At 41.0% G+C, this 24,720-nt stretch overlaps 1 protein-coding gene across 8 annotated transcripts in view; it reads right to left on the reverse strand.

The window, feature by feature from the left end:
• The window catches only part of LOC144784710 (ATP-dependent translocase ABCB1-like), a 1,064,270-nt gene that overhangs the window by 184,513 nt on the left and 855,037 nt on the right, over positions 1 to 24,720 (reverse strand). For all 8 annotated transcript variants that reach the window (XM_078663665.1, XM_078663668.1, XM_078663666.1 and 5 more), the window contains 2 exons: positions 15,763 to 15,863; positions 7,955 to 8,095 (listed from right to left, as the gene is read on the reverse strand). In XM_078663665.1, coding sequence (XP_078519791.1) covers positions 7,955 to 8,095; positions 15,763 to 15,863 — 242 coding nt within the window. The remainder of the gene's footprint in view (positions 1 to 7,954; positions 8,096 to 15,762; positions 15,864 to 24,720) is intronic.

The raw sequence follows: 24,720 nt of genomic DNA on the forward strand, positions 1-24,720 counted from the left end.
CAAATTAGTTATACATTTTTAATGAAAAATTTAATTTATTAATAAAGTCGGTAAATTATTTAATAATGTAACTTATTATGTTATATGTTAGCTGTGTTTTGTTGTGTTTGTAGGAGAATAGGGTGGAAAGTTATTTAAGTAATAATGGTCACAAATATGTATTAATTTATTCATAATCGTATTTATTACTTATTATGTTAACTGTGTTATACTTTTTATAATATAGTATATATATAGTATATTTCAATTACAATTTAATTGTTGACTTATATTTGTAGGAATATAGTGTGCTATTTTAATGTTTTGTTTTAACTGATGATTAAATAGTGTAATAATTATGTAACCTGTGTAATTTTTATACAATTTTAGGCCATTTAATAGTGTTGTTAAAATATGTTATTTGTTTGTAGTGAACTAGTCTCTTTCTACTGCTGCACCAACTGGAGCAGGAATAGTAAATTATACTTCTTCAGAGTCCAACTCTTCCCCTACTGTTGCAGAGGCTGGAGTAGGAATAGCACATTTTGCCACTTTGGTGTCCAATACCTTCCTTACTTTTGCACAGACTGGAGAGGGAATAGTAAAGTGTACTCCTCCGGTTCCCAATGCTTTCCCAACTTTTGCACAGACTGGTTGAAATAGTAAATTTTGCCCCTCCGGTGTCCAATGCTTTCTCTACTTTTGCACAGACTGGACTGTGGATAGTAATTGTTACCCCTATGGAGTCCAACGCTTTCCCTGTTGTTGAACACATTTCAGTAGAAATAGTATATCTATTTTTCACACCTATTACTCCTTTTTATTATTGTTTAAATATATGTAATATTTGTTTAATTTTATATCTTTTGGTATTATTTGTACAAACATATCTATATATTTTTTATTATATTGGTACATGCATTTTTTTATTTGATTTGTCAATTATTTTGTTTAATGTATGTGTATATGAATATACATATTTATAAATAAGTATTTTATATTAGTAAATGTAAAAAAAATAAAACCAGTGTTATGGTATATATATATATATATATGTATATATATATTATCGCACAAATGAAATAACAGCGCGCTCTCAGTAGAAGATTTGTGTTCAGCAGGTCTTTATTCCAATGTTGCAACGCGTTTCGAGAGACAAAACTCTCTTGTTATATATATATATATATGTATCCTTTCGAGCTGCCTGAGTACCACCACCACTGCTCCTGAACAAATGGTGCGTCGTCGATTCGGACTACCCAAGCAAGGTCTGCTTAATTGCCTACTTTCCCTCTGCTACAAGGATGACAACACCGTGTACAGATGAAAAAAACTTTTTTTCTGGTCACTAGTGGATGCGTTTTGGCTGCCCAGTAGCCTTGTTTACCAACTAGAAAGTAAAGTTTTCAATCACTTTTTAAACACATTTTTTGCCACGTGTCACGCGAAAACTACTGTGAAATTACTAGTGAAGACAGACTGGTAGTGTTTTGTGCTATATCATAAAAGAATTACTAAATCACAGTGATTTTATCACAATTTGATTAAAATCCTGACAAATTAATGTTTTATGAATATTGATATAATACCACAATAGTTGCATGTGGGAGCAAGACACGTCATCCACATAATTGTGACAGTCTTAATAGACTTAAACATGCATCAAAGTCTCCTTCTGTGCTCCCTTTTTAATCACCTACAATTTCGCCCAAGTGGGCAAATGATCAACATGAAGTTCTGTATGTACGCCAACTCCTAAATAAAATGTAGCTCAAGTGAGCACATTAGTCATTATTAATTATAATGCACAAACTGTCTTAAAAAAAGTGCTAAGTGCAATTGTGTATTAACTCAAATAATAACACCGAAATAATAATAAAATCTATGAAAAAATGACATAAATAATTATTGACAAATACTGCGGGATTAGGAAGTTCAATAAAAGCACCTACTTTTAATAGATGAGTATGGAAGTCTTCGTCTATATTCAATCCCTCTGGGATTACGGTGTCTAATTAATTAATATAACAGGACTCCAACTTCCTTAATTTCTTTTCCCGATTGCCACCCTTAATATTGGGTGGGACTGCATCAATTACCTAATAAGTCAAACCTTTCACATCTTTATTATGTAAACTTTCAAAGTGGCGTGCAACAGAGTATGATCTGTCGCCATTTTTGATTGCTCTTAAATGCTAACGTATGCATGTATGCACTGCCATAATTGTGCTGCCTGCATACCTCAGGCCAAAAGGGCACTGGAGCAAGTAGACTGCAAACTTTTTCTTGCAGTTAAACATGCCTTTGATCTTCTTAACTTTGCTCGATAGGCCTGATGTATATGACATGGTATTTTTCCTATGAAGACATGCTTTGCATTTTGGGCATTTTAGAAAGCCTTGTTTCCTATTAAGCCACGTTAGTTTGGGTTTTTTACTAACTAGTGCCTGTTTTATGGACCTTGCACGTCTGAATGTTATCGATGGTGTACATGGTGCCTTTTTGCCTAGAATCGGATTACATTCAATATGCTACTGCTTATTTAAGATGTTTCTTAAATTACTATGCTGCTTGTTATATGTAGTTATTATTCTGCCCTGATCTTTGGTGCTCTTTTCACGTTTTTCCTTTGCTTTGCTACTACCAAATTGAATTTCTTCCCTGGTTCTTTTGCTTGCTTTTAAGACTGTTGACTTAATGCTCTCATCTGAGTACCCTCTGACTTTAAATCTGTTTTTCAGGCACAATATCTCATTAGTCATTTGTTCCTAATTGCTACAGTTTCTCCTTGTTCTTAAGCATTCCCCATTAAGGATCCTTCTGATTAGATTTTTAGGATGGAAGCTAGTTACATGAAGCAATGTATTCCCTGCTGTCGGCTTTCTATAGAGTTTTGTTTCAAGCTCCCCCTCATTAATATATATTGAAAGGTCTAGACAGTTGACACTACTGTCACTGAAGTTACTTGTATACTTAAGATTAAGATTGTTAGCTTGTATTTTCTTAATCAATTCTTTTTCCTGCCTTTCTGTACCTTTCCACACCACAAACAAGTTTTCAAAAAGCGACTCTAAGACATGATGTTATTTTGCCATTTGTCCTTTTACATTGTGTGGACCACCTGTTCCTCCCTCCAGCCCATATGCAAATTTGCATAGCTGGGGGCAAAGCAGGTGCCTATTGCTGGACCGATTATTTGATGGAAGAGTTCTACATTGAATAATACATAGTTATTGGTAAGGCATTTCTCCATTATTTGTAGAAGCATCTGCATGTGTGCACAGAATCTTAACAGTCTACCACCTAGAAAGTGTTTTATTGCATGCAAGCCATCCTCATGTTTACTGCTCGTATAGAGCATAGTCACCTTGATTGTAATTATTAGGAAGTCTTTTTCCCTTTGCAGATCATATATCCTCCGAAGCAAATCTCCTGTATCCTGTATATAGGATGGGAGAGTCTTCACCAACTTACAAAGAAAAGAGTCAACATATTTTGATGTGTTCTCCAGAGCGCTCCCAATTGCAGAAATTATGTGCCTAGGGTATTAAATAAAGTACAGGTGTTATTAGACTTGTTATTTTTAAAAACATAAATTTTTCATGGCTTATCAAGCTTTCATCATACCATTTCTGTAGCTCTATATTGTAGTTTAGGTGACTTTCTAGCATTGTATCCTCTGTGATCCTAACATAGTTTGACCTGTTGTTCAATTGATTTTAGGCTTCAGTTAGATATTTACTTTTTCCCCATAACACAACATTGCCATCTTTATCTGCACATTTTTTTATTATATTGGTGCATGCATTTTATTATTATTTAATTTGTTAATTATTTTGTTTTATTTATGTATGTATATTTATACCAACTATTGCTGCCTTTCTCTGTGGAAGCCAAGCCGGTGAACAATGGCAAACACACGCCCAAAATGCGTTCGGACTTTGGTGAGATTCCATGCTGTGTCAAGTAAGTATGGGTGAAATTTGCGGATCGCAGATCCGCAAATTCACGCGAAATCGCAAAAAAATCCGCGACCTCAAGGATTTTTAGAGTAGAGTAGAGTAGAGTACTTTCTACTAGCTAATCAGTAAGTGCTACCTCGTTGGGCAAATGTACAGTGCTTTTGCTACACTACAGCTGCGTAAAGTGCCAGAAGAGTTGTCTCCAGTGACCATGTGTTTGTTACAATGCCATCGCGCCGAAGGGTGCAGGGGTCCCTTGAGTGAGCTGTCCATCATAGTGGGTAAATGGCGGGAAGACGGTGACACCGCGAGTGTGTGGGCGGGGCCAAATGGGCGGGCCTTTTATGCGAGTTCAAATGCCTCTTGTGTGTAGAAAAGGTCAGAGACCGATCAGAGCAGCAGATGAGGAGAAACAATCTCCTGGACGCAGAAACTGCATGGGGATTGTGCTCGTGAAAGTGAAGGATGCAAAGGCCTCTATCCAGCATCACAGCTAATTTTCCACGGTAGATATGGGGAGAAAGCACACCTGCCCAGCGCCGGGGTCCCTTGAGTGAGCTGTCCATCATAGTGGGTTAGAGCGGGAAAACGGTGCACACCACTAGTGTGTGGGCAGGGCCAAAGAGCGGGGCTTCTATGCGAGTTCACGTGCCTCTTGTGTGTAACAAAGGTCAGAGACCGATCAGAGTAGCGATGAGGAGAAAGAAGCTTCTGGACACAGGAACTGCACGGGGATTGCGCTCGTGAAAGTGAAGGATGCAGAGGCATCTATCCAGCATCAGCTAATTTTCAACTGTAGATATGGGGAGAAAGCACACCTGCCCAGCGCCGTGGTCCCTTGAGTGAGCTGTCCATCATGGTGGGTCAGGGCGGGAAAACGGGGCACACCACTAGTGTGTGGGCGGGCCAAAGAGCGGGGCTTCTATGCGAGTTCAGGTGCCTCTTGTGTGTAAAAAAGGTCAGAGACCGATCAGAACAGCAGATGAGGAGAAAGAAGCTCCTGGACACAGGAACTGCACGGGATTGCGCTCGTGAAAGTGAAGGATGCAGAGGCCGCTATACAGCATCACAGCTAATTTTCGACGGTAGATATGGGGAGAAAGCACACCTGCCCAGCCTCAACAAAGCTCACGATTGTTTTTGGGCTGATGAATGCGTTACTGAACTTGAGCTTCAACTCGGGCACCTGCTGTAAGTGCTTCCTGGTTTCATTTTTGTGACAGAAGCATCATGCCAGAATGAACCCTGCCCTTCATATTTATCCAAGAAGATGCCACCGGTTTGTGCAGTACCTCTAACTGCCCAAAATCTGCCCACTCGCGGATTCGCAAATTGTTCGGCAATTTCGCGAGATTCGCGGATCGCGAAATTGCCAAAAATCCGCAAAATCCGCGAGCGGAACGGATTTTGCGCCTACCCTTAGTGTCAAGTGATGTTGCCGCTCTGCTACCCAGGGAAATAAAAGGAATTAACACAACGAAGTGTGGTGCTTTCAATTTTAGGTGCTTTTTCATTAGGAGATATATATAAATTCACTGAAAAAAACCTAGGTTTCAGTGACATTATAGTTAGTTGGAGATTTCACTCGTACAAAACCATAGAAATTCGGCCATTATAGTTACTAAACCTAACTATAACTTGCGCCCCCGCAAAGCACTGCTTATGATGTCACTTATTACATCACTCATGACATGCTCAGTAACATCACTGATGACATCACTGATGACTTCTACCAAGTCATAAGATGGCTGCCAACACTTCCTGGTTTGGAATGTTGACAGCTAATTAGAATAAAGCTTGTGATCGGGAGGATTTGTGAATCCACTGTGGTCATAGATATCAAAACTTTTATTTTTTGAATTTCTCAGCAACTACGAAACGGATTTACAACATTCAAATAAGGTTGCTTTCTGAACCAGTAACCACAATTCAAAGAGGAAGGGACATGGAGCCAATTAGAAAAAGGTCCTGTAACCATGCTCCTAAAGACAATTGTAAATACTAAAGATGGTACCAGTTCCTAAAAGAGAGTAAGTGGAATGCAGTTTATTATAGTTTCAAGTAAGGATAAGGTGTCTCCAAAGAGAAGGAATGAGAGTGTGAAAGAAGGGAGTGATACTCCTGTGTGTGTTGTGCCCTCACACACCCTTGCGAGTGTAAAGAGTCATCATTGGGCACTGCTTCTCTTGGGGGTGGCGTTGCAGTCCCTCACGGGCCCTTGAAGAGGGCACTTTGATTGAGATCTTTTAGGAGTTGCTGCAGTTGTGCATGTGGGCCAAGTGATGAGGGTGAGTCTAGATAAAATAACCTGTTGGTACACCTGTCTGTGGCATGCATGAGGGATGCACCGATGCCAGCAATGCGAGGGATGGGGTGATGAAAGGTGAGCACAGGGAGAAGAGAAACAGATGAATGGTGTGGACAATGAACCGAGCCTTCATATGACTTCTGTCTGCCACCAACACTCCATTCTCATGCACCAGGAATTCAAGTCAAAACATTAACTTCAAATGTTAAACATGAAAGGGAAAAAGATACTCATCTGGTGGCTGAATAGCAAAATGTTAAACCAGAAAACCTGGGATCAGTCCTGACTTCCCCACTTGACGAAATTGTGTAATCTTAGGCAATAGGTTAATTTCACGTTGCCTCCTCTTTCCTCATTACCACATATGAGAGCCCCTTACAATATACAAGTTCAGGATGTGTGCTGTACAAAATGTTCTCTTGTGTTTTACTTAGTAAACTATATTGTTGTTCCAATTATATAATGACCAAAGCTACACACAAGGGGCACCTGACAAATGACTTGCCACTTGGTTCACTAATGGCATTGTTTTCAGGATGGGGGCGCTATGAATGTTTCGATGATCATGTTTGAAAACTATCACTGCTAATAAATGCCTCTTAATGCTGTGATATAATCTACCTACTAAGATGAAACGCTCACACTTATTAATAAAATGCACTTTATTGTAGTTTAAAGTGAGTTTATCATGTTTTTACATGTTTAGTGCAAGAGGTCTTTGAAACTAAAGTTGTTCCTCAAGATAAGCTGTCTAGGACACCTTCTTTTCTTCTTTACTGTTACTGTAGTTAACATCTAAATAAAGTACCCTCGTTTGTTTCACAGTTTTCTAAACGTATCTGCTATGTCAAGTGAAGAGCAGCCCAGTGCTGCTGTTGACCAGGGGGTGGCAATTAAAGGTCAGGAGTGCTGCATGCTCCCCGGAGCCGTACTTTGAGTATCCCTGCTCTAGACCAATCAAGTAAATATTCCCTGGACCTGGCCCACCTACTTTTTTCGTAGTTCCTTTATGGCTTACTGGAAACAGGCCCACATAGCAATGTGTCAGGCCATGTAGTATTTGATACTGTTGTGCAAACAGGAGTAACAGCAGTCCCGCCTTTATTATTCAGCTGAGCTCAAAGGAGTAATCTCTTCTCATTTAAGCTAACCTGTTAATCCAATGACACCGTGCAGCTCCTGAAATGAATTTCACACCTTGGGTAGGGCATGGCTGGCTAGCAGCTGCAGACTAAACCTAATTGGGCAATAAAGGCACAGGCAGGCAAATATAATGTTTCTGAAAGCTCTGCTTCGTAACAAGTCAAAAGAAATCAAACTACTGGATTTTTTAAAACACAAATGTTTTTGAACCTTTTCTGTAGCTGTTTCCTATTAGATAATGCGAAATAGTGATGTAATCTGCTTTGCCAGTATTTCCTATTGGAACAGCTAAACCCAATACAGTGATTTATTCACAGCTTATGAACATTCTAACATTAATTTAGGCATGTACCACACTTCAAGGCACTATGTACTGAATAGGCAATAAGGTAAATTTATGGGTGACTTAAATTAGAGCTTAGAAGCAGGGTTTTAAACTATTGGTGGTATCACAACACAGTACCATCAACTCATAGATCAAACATTCAGACATGAATAGATGGATTTCAAGTGAAAAATTTAGCTAATAATGACTCGGAAGATTCCAGCGTCAGATACTTACATGAACATATTTTCAAAATTCATGTAGCAGTGCACAATAAGCCATGCTCCAAATCTGAAAATTGCTGCATTCAGAAAGAACTGAATGGACTGTGCTATTCCATAAACGAATCCATGCACTGGTCCGCTTTTCATTGCATCCCTGAGAAGCAAAAAATGAAAAATAAAAATTATAATGTGAGACTAAACCACAGCATAGACAAAGATTAACGCCAGTTCAACATTCTGTGGCGGATGGGTTGCTGTTTATTGTAGCAGCTCTGAATACAGCGCACTTCATGACATTTGGCATTCTGTGTTCTTCGAAATATATTAAAAAATCTCTGGGTCCCATGGGAGTAGCTTAGTCAGTAAGATTCAGGGTATGAGCTTCAGATTTCCAACAATCGTTGCTGGGTATATCATATTAAAACACATTATATGAAAAGCGGGGCATGAGGGGGCTTAAGAGGCAGGGGAGAGGGAGAGGAATGCGGATTGTTAAGGGGTATTTGAAACAGAATATTTAGCAAAATAAGCAATTTTTTTTAGGAACTTCAAAACAGCTATGGGAGAGAGAGTGCATGTGTGTGTGTGTGTGTGTGTATGGACAAATCCCAGGTAAAATCCAACAGACACTTTACCATACCCGAATGAAAGCACCTGTACTCAACTACTTACAAGACAACATGTTTCTTACAGATGTATAACTCCCCAAACACCACCCTGAAGCTACTCCCCTGCTGGGACTGTTGTGAGAAATGGCCTAATATTACTACTGAAAACAAGGTATGAGGGCCGCTGCACTCCAAGGTAAATACAATTGAACTAGGTAATGTAGATAATCTATTAAATAGGTGCACAGGAAGTCACCTTCCAGGTCCAAAAGGTGCGTTCGATATGAAAGCAGTGAAAGCCTTACAGGGGGTAAGGACAAATCCTGGGCACTCTTGTAGGCACCTTGGTGCGTAAATATGTTCAATAAAGTTTTGAGTCAAAAGTTAAACAAAACTGTTGTTTGATTTATTTCATCATATTTTCATCGTCATGGTAGTTTGTTAATCATAGTTCCATATTTTCGTAATCATATTCCAATCATATGATCAAACATCAAAATTTCAATGTTTTTGTTGGATTATACAATCAAAATTGTCCCCGATGCATTTCGTGCAAAGATGCACTTCTTCAGGGGGAATCTAGAAAGTAAAAGGAAACACTATGTAGGGCGCTGATACAGGAGACCAAGCATCAACCACAGACCCAGGAGGTCCCGCAGGACCCACAGATTTACCACCCGCGAAATCCACCAGGAGTCACAGAATTTAGTGATAAATATCTCACAAACTCCACTTACCAACATTCAACAACAAGTACTCCAGAAAGGCATAAATTTTGTACCTACATACCACACCAACGAACTTGATACTACTATCGCTTTCTACAAGTTCATGAGAACCCTGCGCCTAAAACACTTTTTCACCAACGTGTGTCCCCCACAAACTGCTCAAGAATCCAGTACCCTTATGGGATTAAGACCAAAAAGTTCTTTCATTCCACCTACAAGTCACAAAGTGCTAGACACGTTTGAAATAGCAGTGCAACAGGACATTCACACCATCTTTAAAACTCCTCAAAAACATCGCTCTAACTTATCCACCAATGAATTTCAAGCACTACGACAACTTTCTTCTAATTGTAACATGAAAATTTGTAAAGCAGACAAAGGAGGAGCACTAGTAGCTTTAGACACCTGCTACTACAATCAAAATCTTGACGTACATTTGAACAACCCTGATCTGTATATGCTTTTGAATACTGATCCCACCCACGAATACAAACAAGTTCTGATTACTATCGTCACCAAAGCTGTTTCGACTGGAACCATCACGGAAAAAGACAAAAGATATCTTGTCAAAGAACATCCTCAGATACCATACATTTATCTGGTCCCCAAAATTCATAAGCACGCCACTAAGCCACCTTTTAGACCTATAGTGAGCACATGTGACTCTATCCATGAACCAACCGGCAAGTACATCGACAAACATTTACAAAAATCTGTGACAAACATGCCCACTTACATACAGGACACTACAGATTTTCTAATCAAGCTTCAAAACATCAATATTTCACCCAACCAACCTGTGATCCTGTGTACCATTGATGTCAACTCCCTATATACATCTATACCTCACAACTTGGGATTAGAAGCATTAGAAACTGCTCTGGTACAAAGCCAAAAACCCATGGACCTACAAGTTTTCATCATGGAACTAATGCAATATACTTTACACCACAGTTACTTTAAAGCTTCTACCGGCCAATTCTACCAACAGTTATCAGGAGTCGCCATGGGCAATTGTGCGGCTCCTGCATATGCAAATCTGTTTATGCATTCATTCGAGACCAAACATATACTAAACCATCAAATGTGGCAACCACATATACATGCGTACTATCGATACATCGATGATATCTTCCTTGTTTGGATAGGGAATGAGAATCAACTTCACCAAGCTATCAATGACTTAAACCATGTGGACAACCGTATTCAATTCACCTACAGTTTTCATTCTAAATCCATATCTTTCCTTGATGTACAAATTACACTATCCAATAATGAATTTGTAACTTCAATACACACCAAAGCCACCGATCGGAACAACTACCTGCACTATAAGAGTTTTCACCAACCCAGCCTGAAACGACATCTGCCATACTCGCAACTTTTGCGGGCTAAAAGGATTGCATCCACACCAGAGAACTATGACCATAATAGCACCACAATCATCACAAAATTCAGACAAAGAGGCTATCCGGATGACCTTACAGAATCAGCTAAAACCAGAGTTTTGAACAAACCTAGACAAGAACTATTAAAACCCAGAGAAAAGCCTACAGAATCAGACACCCGTGTTGTATTTGTCTCCAAATATTCGACACAATCTACAAAGATAAAACAATCTATTCGCAAGCACTGGCAAATGCTACAATTTGAAACAGACTTCAACAAAATATTTGACCAACCACCCATCTTTGCACACCAACGCTCTAAAAATATTGGGTCTATGTTAAAACAATCTTCCACCAAAGAACAAATGACCTACAAAGGTACTATACCATGCTACAACTGTGGTCACTGTAGTAGCATCATACCAGGAAATTGTGTATCTCACCCCACTCAAGGGACGCCCATACGACTTCGAGTCAATGCCACCTGCGACTCCACAAACGTGGTATACATGTTGAAATGCCCATGTGGCCTTCCATACGTGGGTAAAACTGAACGAAAAATTAAAGTAAGACTGACAGAGCACCGTAGTAACATACGCACTAAAAATCTCAAATCCTGCGTAGCAGCTCACTTTATTCAACATGGCCATAACCCCAGCCAAATTCGCTTCCTCATCCTGGAAGTGGTGGAAAAACATCCACATATAGACAACAACAAAAATCTGTTACGCCGTGAACTATACTGGATACATCGCCTTCTGGCCATGCACCCTAAAGGACTAAATGACAGATTAGAATATAGTTGTTGCCTTTAGGAGATAATTGAAATTTCAGATCACTCAATCTGTACTTTTCATTGCTAATTTTATTGCTTATTTGATTGATTCCCCTATGTGTGTTAACCGTTGCCCTCTATACATCCTAGATTTCACATTGTTTTCACTGTTTTCTCACAGCCCCTTATTATTTCTTCTGTTACCATATACCTTGTTTCTACCCCTGTACCTTCTTATTCTATTGTGCGTATCCTTCTTTCACTTTAAGTAAGTTTTCCTCTGTGTCCTGTTAGCGTATTTCCATGTATAAATCTCACCATTTCTCTTCATCTTCTTCTCATTTTTTTAATATATTTCATTTACCATTTCATTCTTTATCTTCATAATTATTTTTTATTATTGTTTACTTTTATTCATTTTCCTTTCGGACTTTCCGCTTTGGTTCCACACTTTTTGTTACATTCGCGTTGTTTACCGTCCCTGCAGCCTAGTCTGCTTTCACTTTTCATGTTCTTCGTGATCTTATTTCGCACTTATGCGCATGCCCGGCGTCTTCCGGGTTCACGATTACTTTCGCGGAGATTCCCTGGATTATGTAGAATGTCGGTTTTTCTACTCATACCTGGTAAGGTGGCACATTTGTGTTTAATGGTTTTCTAACGCTTTCCACAACGTCTTTTCCGTTCACAAGTGATTAATCATTTCAGAGCACCGCCGTTTTTTTATACCTACACGTACACCTCGGGTCAAATCTTCAGGATCTTTGTTCTTCTTTATTTTCTCTCCGTGCACTCTCACTTTTCTAAATCACATTTTATTCTTTATGGCATGTGTTTCCTCTCACTAGACTGGTGATGACCCCACACCCTTATATTACTGTTAAATAAACCCGGACTTCACCCCTCCTTTGTTTACTCATTCACCATTAATGCATGTATTGTATTTAGGACTCCTGTATCAGCGCCCTACATAGTGTTTCCTTTTACTTTCTAGATTCCCCCTGAAGAAGTGCATCTTTGCACGAAATGCATCGGGGACAATTTTGATTGTATAATCCAACAAAAACATTGAAATTTTGATGTTTGATCATATGATTGGAATATGATTACGAAAATATGGAACTATGATTAACAAACTACCATGACGATGAAAATATGATGAAATAAATCAAACAACAGTTTTGTTTAACTTTTGACTCAAAACTTTATTGAACATATTTACGCACCAAGGTGCCTACAAGAGTGCCCAGGATTTGTCCTTACCCCCTGTAAGGCTTTCACTGCTAATATTACTACTGTCTTTGCACTTTAAATTAATTCATATTTTTAAATTGATTTACTCACACATTTAGCGTATCATTGCGATGAGAGCCGGATACTGATGCAGGGATGAACAGATTCTCCCATTTCTCCATGCAAGCTTGTGCTACAGCCGGTTTACAGCTGCAGTACAAGCTCCTATAGACAAATGGGAGTATGCAACTGCACCATGAGGTCAGTCGGTCCCGAGATGACAATGGTGTCGGGGGGACGTAAGTCCGCCCAACGTCGTAACTAGGCCCTTAGAGTTGGTGAGCATCCCCATATTCTTATACAGAGTCTCAATTCAAGCAGGAAACACCACAAATGCAACTTTAGCTGGAAGAGACACTTCCAACCTCAAATGATTGTTATCACTGTCAGCACGACTCACAACTACTGTTCTCAATAAGGTGCGCGCGGGCACGCCTGCGCACCTATCTCACCTCGAGCGCGCAGTATGCTGTTTGAAGCGCACACAGGTGAGTTCAGCAGCAAGTGTCTCCCTGCACTTGCTGCATTTCTTGTGTTAAAAGGGTGTGGTTGCGGGACAGATTCCATGCCTTTCTGAAAGTATTCATGTTAATCGCAGCACCCGTCATGTGCTGTTATGACCATGATTACTTTAACAAAGGCATACAATCTGTCCCGCAGCTGCGCCCTTTAACCTCTACCGCGCTACCGCGTTTTCCCGCTGTGCTCTACATATTTGAAAAACCCGCGTTACATGACAAAGCCAGCTCGTCATGCGCTTAGCGCAGGTAACGCCCATGACGAGCTGGCTTTGTCATCAGCGCTGAAGGGGTTAAACAAATGAAAGGCAGCGAGTTTAAAGCACGACATATGCTTTCAGGGGATTCTGAAAGCACAACGTGTGCTTGTACACTTCCTGCATTTCTTTTGGTAATAGAGCACAGCACACAATCTGGCCCGCTCTATTACTAAAAGAAATGTAACAAGTCTACAAGCGCACGTGTGCTTTAAGAATCAGCGTGCTTTGGCCAAAATGGAAAGATAATCTAAATGCTGAGTAAAACCCAGGTGTAAAGCCATCAGCACTCGGAGCTTTGTTGGTAGCCACCAGCCTAACCATGCATACTGCAAGGTATAGATTAAAGTGTTATGATTTTTCCCTAGCCATTCATTGTCCTAATGTTGTAAAAATGGTTCATTTGGGTACAAAGCTATGCTTAGTAAAGAGAAACCTAACCATGGTGTTACATTTTAATTCGGAGTTTGCGCTTCTCCAGATAAAGCACTCTTAAACTATACTGCATACCAGTATGAATGACATGTCACTCCTACACCTTGCAATCCTCTGTCACATTTCTTATACACTGATTTCATACCTATGATTGATTGTCTCTGTTTAATGTGTGTGCAATGTAAAGTACACCCTACTCTGGTATGAGCGGCGCTGAAAAAAAACAAATTAAATGCATCTCTAATGGAGACTTGAGGGGCACTGTTGAAGGGTAAAAGGCAATCACTGGCAGAGGTGGTCATTGGGAGGTGTCAACAAACATCGTTGCACAGGCCACCACCAGCTCTAAAGAACATTGTGTGCTTCTGGGAAAGAATTAATGTTAATTGCAGCACATGACTTGCATTGCGATTAACAAGAATACTCACACAATCTCCACTTGATATTTGTCGCTGCACCTCACGCGTGGTTGGGTTCCTGGTGCACATAGCCTTGGCTACAGTGCACAGAGACCTTACACTGCCACACACAGATGAAAAAAATTACAGAGAACATTGCTCACAACCTCAAATGATTTTCATATACGAAAGCGGGGATCCTAGGGCAATATTATAGTCAATACCTGTAAACAAAGGCTTTCCTTCGGGGGTTGATTACTGTATTGATCAAAGGTATAAAAAATATCCTAACACACCAACCTTGCTAGTGAACTCTCTCATCCCCTCCTACATGCCCAGAAATCCCCCCTCCACAGTTGCCTTGACAAATTGCAAATATTGGGGCTGTATCCCTGTCAACATGGTGCAAAATCATAAGAGGACAAGCGCAGATGAACATTTCCTTTGCCATGTTTTGCACGGACGAATCCCAAACAGCTGGCTTTTGCCCATGGATGACAGGAATGGGCCTGAAGGTAGGCAGAAAAACCGGGGGGCATATTACCAACAACTAGCGATAATTTTTGTCTCTAACTTGTTTAGAGACAAAAATTATCGCCGCACATCGGCGATTTTTATCGCAGATAAACCTTGCTATTAGCAAGGTTTATCGCAAATGCGATAAAAAACGGCCGCAATGCATGAATATCGCTGAAAAGTCAGCAATATTCATGCATTATCGAGCAAATGCTCTTAGCCATGTTATCCACCTCCCATTGGATAACATGGTGAAGAACTGCTCAGGGCAGGTGTTAGCTTTTGGAGATATTCGCGCTTAGCGCGAATATCTCCAAAAGTTGGTAATAGGAGATAGCGATGTTAGCGACTGTTTCCAGTCGCTAACATCTTGGCACGCCCACTTTGCATGTCATTAGTGATAAATATCACTGACATGCAAAGCGGGGCCCAAGATGGTCGCTATCTCCTATTAGCTGTCACTAACTGGTGTTAGCGACAGCTTGGTAATAGGGAGATAATTTTATCTCCGCTTTCTTGGCTTTTAAAGCCAAAAAAGCGGAGATAAACCCCCTTGATAATATGCCCCCTGGTCCTCTGTATCCTCCATTTACCCCAATCCTCTTCTGTGTTCTATGGCCTCCTCCAATGAGCCCCACACAGTGGCAGAAGCAGGCGGGTTTTGCCTAAAGTCTGTTTTTTCTTGGGCTGCAGTGACACAGCGTACTCCGGTCCTCTCAGACCCCCTTCAGCATCTGGCCCTTCAGCCATATTCACTGTTCATTATCAAACCCCTAACATAAGCAACTCTAATTCTGATATGTTGAATTTTAACTTTCTGCGCTTGCTGAGGGAACGCATTTTTTATTGTGGCCCAGTTGATAAAAAGGTAAATGAAAAAAGCATCTTTCTAGAGTAAGCATTACCTGTATGGTCTCTTCAAACTTGCTGCATATCTTTCATAGAATGCTACCTCTCGTGTTAATGAAGCCACCGTTCGTATGTTTTCCACAGCTTCTGTTGATATCTATTATGATACGAAAATACAAAAAAGTAATCACCCAAAGGAAGTGATGATATCACATTAAGGGATACCTTTAATGAAATGCGTTTGAGGCTATTATTCCATTGGAGAATTACGATTTAACATCAGCAGACTGCTTTGTCCAAAATCCAATAGTGATAATTATGCTCCACTTCTTTCAATACAATTCTCTTAACAAACCTAAGTCTCTTGCCTCTGTGGGAAATGTGTAATGCAGTTACTATATCAAATGACGAAATCTGGAATTCAGGCTCCTTCACATCCACTGAAATACTATGGTCCATAAGGAGATGTGCCAATCAAGTCTGACAGTATAGCACAACGTCCGTGTGAAACAACAAAGTGTATTGTCTTCATATTTGATTAATTAAAATCATTACATGTACGAATTCATACGGTGCAGTTGCATATTAATTATTACAACATTTCTGTAACTCATTTCCCTTCTGTATTCATTGCTCTAGGGTCCTATCATGGCCTCATTCTTTGCACTGAACGTGAGCAGATGGGGTCTCCACAGTTTCAGGTTTTCACCAAAGGCACATATAGTAACTTGAAAAAACTCACAGTTAATGCATGTACTGCTGACAGCAGAGCTCGGAAACACGAACAGAAACTACTGACCTTTTTTTCAACACAACTTGAGTCTTGCTAAAATACCATTTGATAAGTAATCATGGGGTGTGTTCATCTCATACTGATGAAAGTGCAACGCTAGTATCCTAGAAGATACGTGACTCTCCTGCGCAATAATTTTATTAAATAAAACATTTCTTAAAATCTATTCAGAGTTTAACAATAATCTTCTACATTATGATAGTACTGAAGTGCATTGCACTCTTGGAATATTAGGACTCTCTGTTTGCCCGTCTTCCTACTGTGTACCAGTTAGAACATTACATAGAGAGATTTGAGGAATCAGCCACCTGGACCCTCGATAGCTATTTATCCTGCACATTGTATAAAGAGATTTTAAAGAAAGATGATCTTATGCTGTCAATGATAAATCCTGTTAATGTGTCCCTTAAATTGTGAATAATTCAACTGAAATCTAAAACAGCCATGATCAGACTACTACTGGAAAAAATACTTGAATGGTTGAAGCATCTACATGACATCGCTTTATTCGTTTGCTTGTTCCTCCTAAAACATGTTTAGTGATGAACTAAAAAAATTATAATATTCCCAGTCCTTGTCAAGGGAGTTTTCGACTAACAAAAAGAAAAAAACAGTTTGAAAAAAATGAGATTGTAGTAGACCACACGGCTGTCATGGCACCGATGCTTTGAACTTGTTGGCTGCCTTTGGCTGTGTTGAATCATAATACACTCTAAGGTTTACCCCAGTAATGCAGTATGAGAGTGTCTGAGAATCTTTCTATAGGATATCTGAGAGGACGGATGCAACACTCTTTTCTTTCCTAATCTCAGACAATGTCATGCAAATCCCTCAGGGCCAGGTTTTGTTTCCTTATTTATATGTGTACCCTAAAATGACAATGCCTCAACTCAAGTGAGTTCTTTCTTTAGATAGGTGGATAGAAGGCAATAGTTTTTTTTGTTTTTTTATACTATTTTTTTAAGTAACCTTCATTCACAAGAGTATTCATCATGCCTAATAATAATTCACCAGAGGATGAACACTAAGGGCCTCATTATGAGTGTGAAGGTTCTATGACCGCCATACTCGTGGTGGCGGTCCGACCATCTCCACCCCTGCGGGTCTGCCCGCCGTATTCGGAGTGAGGGGGTTGGAACGCCACAGGACCGATGCTGGATTTCAGGATCTTGCAGCAGTGGTGGAGCAGAAACTGGCAGGCATATGCTGATGGCGCCGATGTGCCACCACCTAGCATATTCTCAATTCAAAACCACCGCCGATTTCATGGCATCGGAGATGTTGGTAATGGGGCTTTCACAGGGCCCCCTGCCGAATTTGCAGAGCTGCCAAGGTTTCAGATTACTTATGTGTGACATTTCCAATAATTAAGTGTACTTATGTGTGACATTGTAGTGCAAATGTGTGACACTCCGAGCGACACTTTCTCACACGAGAAACCAAGGAATAAGGTCTATTTAAAGAGAGAAATATCTGAAATGAGCGCCTTCTGAGCAGTAAGACGCCCCATTGAAGGCCTAGGAACTGTTATAAACCCCCTGAAATGGAGGGTCACTAACTGATTTTGCATTTCTAAAGTGATCTTACGGTAGTGACTTCTGGAAAGAGCCTGGACACCTTGTAATGACTGCCATGACTCCTGCTGGATCACTTTTGGAGCGAAATTATCAGGCCCTTATTCTGCAGTGACTATGGTATGCTAGAGAAACCTCTCAGCAGTTAATGAGAAAGAGGTACATCACTCAGTCGTCCTTGTTAGGGTTGAGACCAAACCAATATTTCACCAGTGTTTCACCAGCCTGGCAGGTATTTTTATAACAATGCAGGTAAAAAATGGGGAAATCTCTTCTGAATTCCTATTTTTCCCTTTGAAATATTAAACTGCAGCTCCAAATACATCAACAGGGTTATTACATTTTCAAAAATTGTTACAAATGAGTTTTAAAACACGCCACCTCGGCATTTATACTGTTGAGGCTTTAAACTGTTTAAATAGTTGTTAGGCTGTTATTTTCCTTTGCTAAACCTAGTAGTCACTGACAGCCAGACATCTCTCAGTCAGGCTCGGAATATGGGTTTTGGGGGCTGAGCTGTCACTGCAGCCCATGGTGCCTGCTGCACCAGCTGTGGTAGCTAATCACAGGTTGGAACATTAGATGCTGGTATGTATATTTGATTAGAAGGTCATTCTGGACTGGTAGGTCGGGCGCCGGATTCCATGAGCATTGTGTGTAGAAAAATATGTGCTCGGTAGGAACCGGATGGTTTCTTTAAGGGGTAAGTTATGCTATCAACTTGAGCTACATATTAGTAGTGAACTAAAGTCTAGTGCCTCTTACCTGTCTTCTGTTCGGGTAGTTTTGCAGTGCGTCAATGAGTTTGTCGCCGAGGTTGCATTCCAATTTAATGTCGGGGAAAAAATGTGAACGTGTGCTAGTACAATGTAATTGGTGCTCATGTAAAGCGCGCTCCAATACCTTCAGGTCGATTTTGCGCTATAATCTTTACGTGACAACACAAAGAAACCCTCGTGTGCTGGGCTCCCCCGGGCCGCTGGCCGTGGTCCGTTCCAGTGGGGTTTGGGACCACCCGGGTCCATCAGTCGCACTGCAGGGCTAATCATTTTAAAAGTATTGCCTTGTGCCCAGCCCTTCTTCCAATATAATTGTGTGGCCTTCGCACTTAAAGCAACTGATGTGTTGGACTCAGCAGCACACTTACTTCTTTTGAGCATGACATTACCGACTCCTCATGCTGCATGATTGTGTCCCAGCTGGGATCTGAGCATATACACACTGTTTTACAGGCGCTGCCGGTGGGATCGACTGTCCGGTTGTCTACCGCGTGGGCGCACTGCCTGGTGAGCTGTTTACCGTATTGCTCTCGGCAGGGCTGCAGTGTGTGAAAGCCGGTATGCGAGCCGCCGGCTGGGTCCATAGCTGGAAACCACCCACCACGCGCTGCGAGGGCCACGCTTTGCTGCTTTTCACCAGCCAGCGCGGCCTTAGGGCAGGCAGCAGCTGAGCTCATGCAAACTTGATGCCACTTGCGGCCGCTAAAGTCACGTACAATGTCCAGGTTACCATTGTGCAAAATGAATCTGACGTCCTGACGTCAGTAAACGCTAATGCAGCACGGGTATCTTAAGTAATACATGATTGTAACACTGTGTTCAGCGCTTGCAGCTGTGCCAGTCCCCAAGCCTGCCATGAACATTGCGCTGCCAGTGTAGCTTGTATGGTACATTTGAATATAGCAGCGCTCTGACTGACAGGTGAGGAGGCTATAATGCGTGACTTTGCATTTCAGTGCGGTGATGCGGATCACCACACTGAAATGCGTTAGAGTCACGCCTGATGCGTGATACTTGGCAGGACTGAATTTGGGTCTCGGTGGTGCATGCCGGGGGCACATGTTGTACCCTCCTGCATTTGCACCCTCGTTCCTGCATGTTCAGGAACATGCTGCAGGCACTCTCATGCGGCGGTCTGCTGTTCAGGCACTCCTATGAGCCTATCACAGCAGTCGCCTAGAAACCGCCGCAGCTCCGCCAGCCCGCCCGCCCTGGGTTCAACTCGGAATCCGGCAGGAGGGTTCACCATGGGCTTGGCGGTCTTCCTGTGGGCGCAGGACCTCCAAACTCGTAATCAGGGCCATTGTTTTCGAATTTAAAACCCAGTATAGAACAACCATAGTTTTGCTGTTAATCTAATTTGTTCTTATACACTTGGCATCTGTTATTCAGTCTCTGCTGCAGATGAGGCTTGCTTATTAGTTCCTGCTGCATGTGCTCTGATCTAAAGATGAATAACCTTTTTTAGTGTTTGGGCTGCCATACATGACACGTTGAGAAGTATGGTTTTTCTTTGCTCCTTGATGTCAGGCGTGGGCCATCCTTGAGAGAAGAATGAGGGAAATAAGTCTTTAGGTGTTGTTAGCTCTGATGCCTATTGCAGTATATCACATGTCTGAACTAGGATGTGAACCACACCGCTGAAAATACTTGCAAGGAAACTGCAAAAACCTTCGTGTTTTGAAATGCTCAGAAATAACAGCTCTCAAACTGAGCTTGTCATTTAAAAATAACTGTTTGATCACTCACAGAAAGCTGCCTGGCAAAAACATAAATAAAACCTATCACCTATCTGTAGTAAAAAGTTCAATCTGCTTAATAAAATACTGTGGGGAGAATTTTTTCTCTTCTGCATTTTTTGATCTATGGGACTGAAAAGCTGTTAAAGAGATGAATCAAGTGAGCCTATGTCAAGCTTCTAAGAGCATAGATACATAGGTCTAGAAAACCTGCTTACCCTGTTGGATTGTAGAAGCAGTCTGTTTGAAAAGATACCAGTTAAGCAGCTGCATTTGGGTATTTATTCAGCCTGTTTGCGTGAGGTTTCTCCCTGTATTTCAGGAGTAGAGAAGCCTATATAGATACTTAGACATGGCCTTACAGGGGCAGGGAGAGAATCCTCGATCTCCTGGCTCAGACCAGGGGGCTCAAAGAGACTGCGATGCAAATAATTCAAACAAAATGTTTTGTTGCAATATATGTTGATTCATGGCTCCAATGCCACACCACAGGTCTGCAATGCCATCCCCTCGGTCCGCAAACCCAAAGCAAGGAATATTTGACTCATTTAAGAATTCCTCCTGTGTTTGTGGAGCTCTAGGTTGGAATCAGAGACCATGAAGTCTGTGAACCCAGCCCCTGCCTTGAGTCAGAACCCTTTTTCGACATCCTGGGGGTTCACAGACCCAGGGCTGGGTCTTCAAACCCCTCTGACTGGCCAGTAAGGGTACACACATTTGCAACAGTCCACAAATCCGAAGATCAGTTTCAGGAAGTAAAGAAAATCAATCCCTGTCCACTGGCCAGGCTTTGAAGCCGATCCCTATTGTTCACAGTCAATGGCCAGGTCTACATGGGGTTGGTCGCCCACAACAGTTTGGGAGCAGAGGCTGTGGTGGATGGGAAACATCGTTTACAACGCGGAGTTTACACCGTAGTGCCTTTATAACGCTGTCATTACAACGCAAGTCGTTATTACGACTTGCACTGGATGGCGCTGTTGGGCAAGGAATGTTCTAATTTTATATTCCAACACCTTCCCTACTGGTACGTGGACTGGTGTTGGAATATAAAATTATAAGATTCCAAAATCCGCGCCCTCCAACGCAAGTCATGTGTAATGACTTGCGTTGTAAAAACAGCATTGTCAAGTACCGCGATCTTTTAGATCACGTTGTACTGACATACATCTGTGGTGGATCATGTGCAAAGCCCGGCCTAAAGATCTGGGCTGCAGCCAACACCCACTGTGTATTCCTTTCATCCATTCACAGTGGGGAATTGGTCAAACAATGCACCGCAGAGCCATTGGCAATTCCCGACACACCAAATGGACTGCTTATAATCTCACAATATTTATACCAATTATGAACAAAACCTACAAGCACAATGTAATTAAATAACAACACACACTCTAACCAAAATACACTACCACATTAATCATCAACTCTTGAAAAGAGTTAATGGTATTGTGATTTGTATCTCTTTTGTAAGATTTTGATATTTGTAATTGGATCTGCCACTTCGAGGGTAAGGATATTAGCATTTCATTTGGTGTGGGAGTTAAGATTTGCATGGCAGTTGTATGCATTACAGATTGTGTTCCCAGCTATAACTGCAAATTTCAGTGTAACAGACAGACAGACAGACAGACAGATAGATAGATAGATAGATAGATAGATAGATAGATAGATAGATAGATAGATAGATAGATAGATAGATAGATAGCAAGATAGATAGATAGATAGATAGATAGATAGATAGATAGATAGATAGATAGATAGATAGATAGATAGATAGATAGATAGATAGATAGATAGATAGATAGATAGATAGATAGATAGATAGACAGATAAATTAGGAAATTGCTAACTGCACTAAAATAACTAAATTACAGATGCAACATTTCCTTTGAGAATATGCAACAGAAGAAAGAACAGGTGTAAGTCCTATTGACTGAATTACAGATCATATTCAGAATTACAGTACACTATAGTGGTAATCGTGGTACTATTTTTTGAGACAAACAATGGAAAAACATTCACCACTTATAACTTCAGTACGATGCTCAAGATCAGGAATTTAATTCCAAAAATTATACAGGCATTGAATGCAATATAAAGTAAAAGCATTAATGATTTGCAACACAGTTGCTCCAATCAATAGTAGTGCAAACAATATTTTCAGTGCTCTTACTGTGAAGGAAAGGAAGGGTAGGGTAGATGGTAGTGAGTTTGTGGGTGAGGGACAGGGTGAAGGTATAGTGACATATACACATTTATTAATACATAGAATTAAACTTTTCCAGCCTAACATAGGTCAGTTGTTCCCATATGTAAACATAGCTCAAAGTTACATATTGTTCTTATTCGCCAGTCCTTTGAGATTGTGATTAGGTTGTAGATTGTCTACGTTTTTACCCCTAGATTTTGAGGGTGGAACAATCCTCACGTTGGGGTCTTCGTCAGGGCAGGGCTGGGAAGAGCACTTGCAGGGGGAAGTACGAACAGTATCTCTCTGACGACCGCTTGGCTCTGAAAAGAGCCGAGCGGCCGTCAGAGAGATACTGTTTTGGATTGATTATTTACTGTGGGAGATTCATCACCCCATCAGCAACCTCATCTACCTAATCTCAGGAGCTACTTGATAGCCCGCACGGGAACGCACACTGATCGTACTTCCCCCTGCAGCACTTGTTGAAAACTGGAGGTGGCATAGCCATTATTTTCAATAACAGGCTGCAATGCAGATTTGACCCATTGGACATTCCTAACTGCGAAGCCGCCCTTTTTAAATTAACACTCAATCTAAACTTTACACTATCTGGATTGCTTGTTTACTGACCGCCTGGGAACCCGACATCTTGGGCAACCACCTTCCCCAGCTATATCACCCCTATACACTTGAGCTCCAAAAACTTTTCTCTCATTGGGGACCTAAATTTACATCTAGATGACCTTTCAAACACAACGTGTAGTAACTTTATTGCAGATCTAGCTGCCCTAAATATCAATCTACTTAATTAGGGCGCCACACATAGCAGGCCATCTGTTGGACCCCATTTATTCCAGTCTATCCAAAATTAGTTGCAAACCAGCAATCCCTATTTGCTGGTCAGACCAATTTCTTTCTAAATTTAGTCTTACTCTGTCAACCTCCGCTACTCCTCCCCTTTCTCCTCGGAAGACCCCAAATAGGAACTGGAAAAAACTCGATCTAATTTCCCTCAATCTCGCCCTATGCTCTGACGCCCCTTCTGCTGATCAACTAGTTGATGCTCTTGCCTTGAAGGCACAGAACTGGCTTTTTACTGCCATAGACCGCTGTCTTCCTCTATCGCATAAAAAACTCAACATCCACCAACCCCCAGCTCTATGGTTTAATGACTCCCTGAAATTAGAAAAATCCAAATTGAAAGATTTAGAACGTAAATGGCGTAGAAACTATGCACCGGATTTGAAACTCAGCTATAACAAGGCAAGAAATAATTACCACAAACTATGCAACGCGGCCAAGGCAGCTTTTATTTCTAAAGCTATTACAGAAGCCACCAATCGCCCAAAAACTCTTTTTGGAGTATTGAAAGAACTGACAGGCTCTAAAACAGTCGCAAACCCTCTTCCTCTTAATCATCAACAGTGTGACAATCTTGCCCAATTTTTCACTGAAAAAATTGAAAAAATTCAGATACAAATGGCCAAATCTAACTTAAATAGATCTTCACAGGCCCTCATTGTAACCTCTATCTGGGATTCACCCTCACATGCCACCACTACTCTCTCAAACCATGAGGGTACCCAAAGTCACCTACTCCCACAGCCCATTTAGATTGCTGGCCACTCTTAAATATCGAAGAACTAAAAATGATCTTAGATAAAGTTAAATCCGGCTCGCCCAGAGATCCCCTTCCTATTTCCATTATGAAACAATTAGACACCCACCATCTGCAGGTAATTCTTAACACCCTGAATGCATCATTGCTAAAATCCTCCATACCGGCACTCTGAAAACATGCGATGGTCATTCCATCTTTTAGAAAATCAACGGCCGATCCGAAAGTTTTGGCCAATTACAGACCCATTTCTCTCTTGCCTGTCTTTTCCAAAATACTGGAAAGACATGTCGATTCTCTTCTCTCACTATTCGCTG

Source organism: Lissotriton helveticus, chromosome 10 (genome assembly GCF_964261635.1).
Source record: "Lissotriton helveticus chromosome 10, aLisHel1.1, whole genome shotgun sequence".
Lineage (NCBI taxonomy): Eukaryota > Metazoa > Chordata > Amphibia > Caudata > Salamandridae > Lissotriton > Lissotriton helveticus.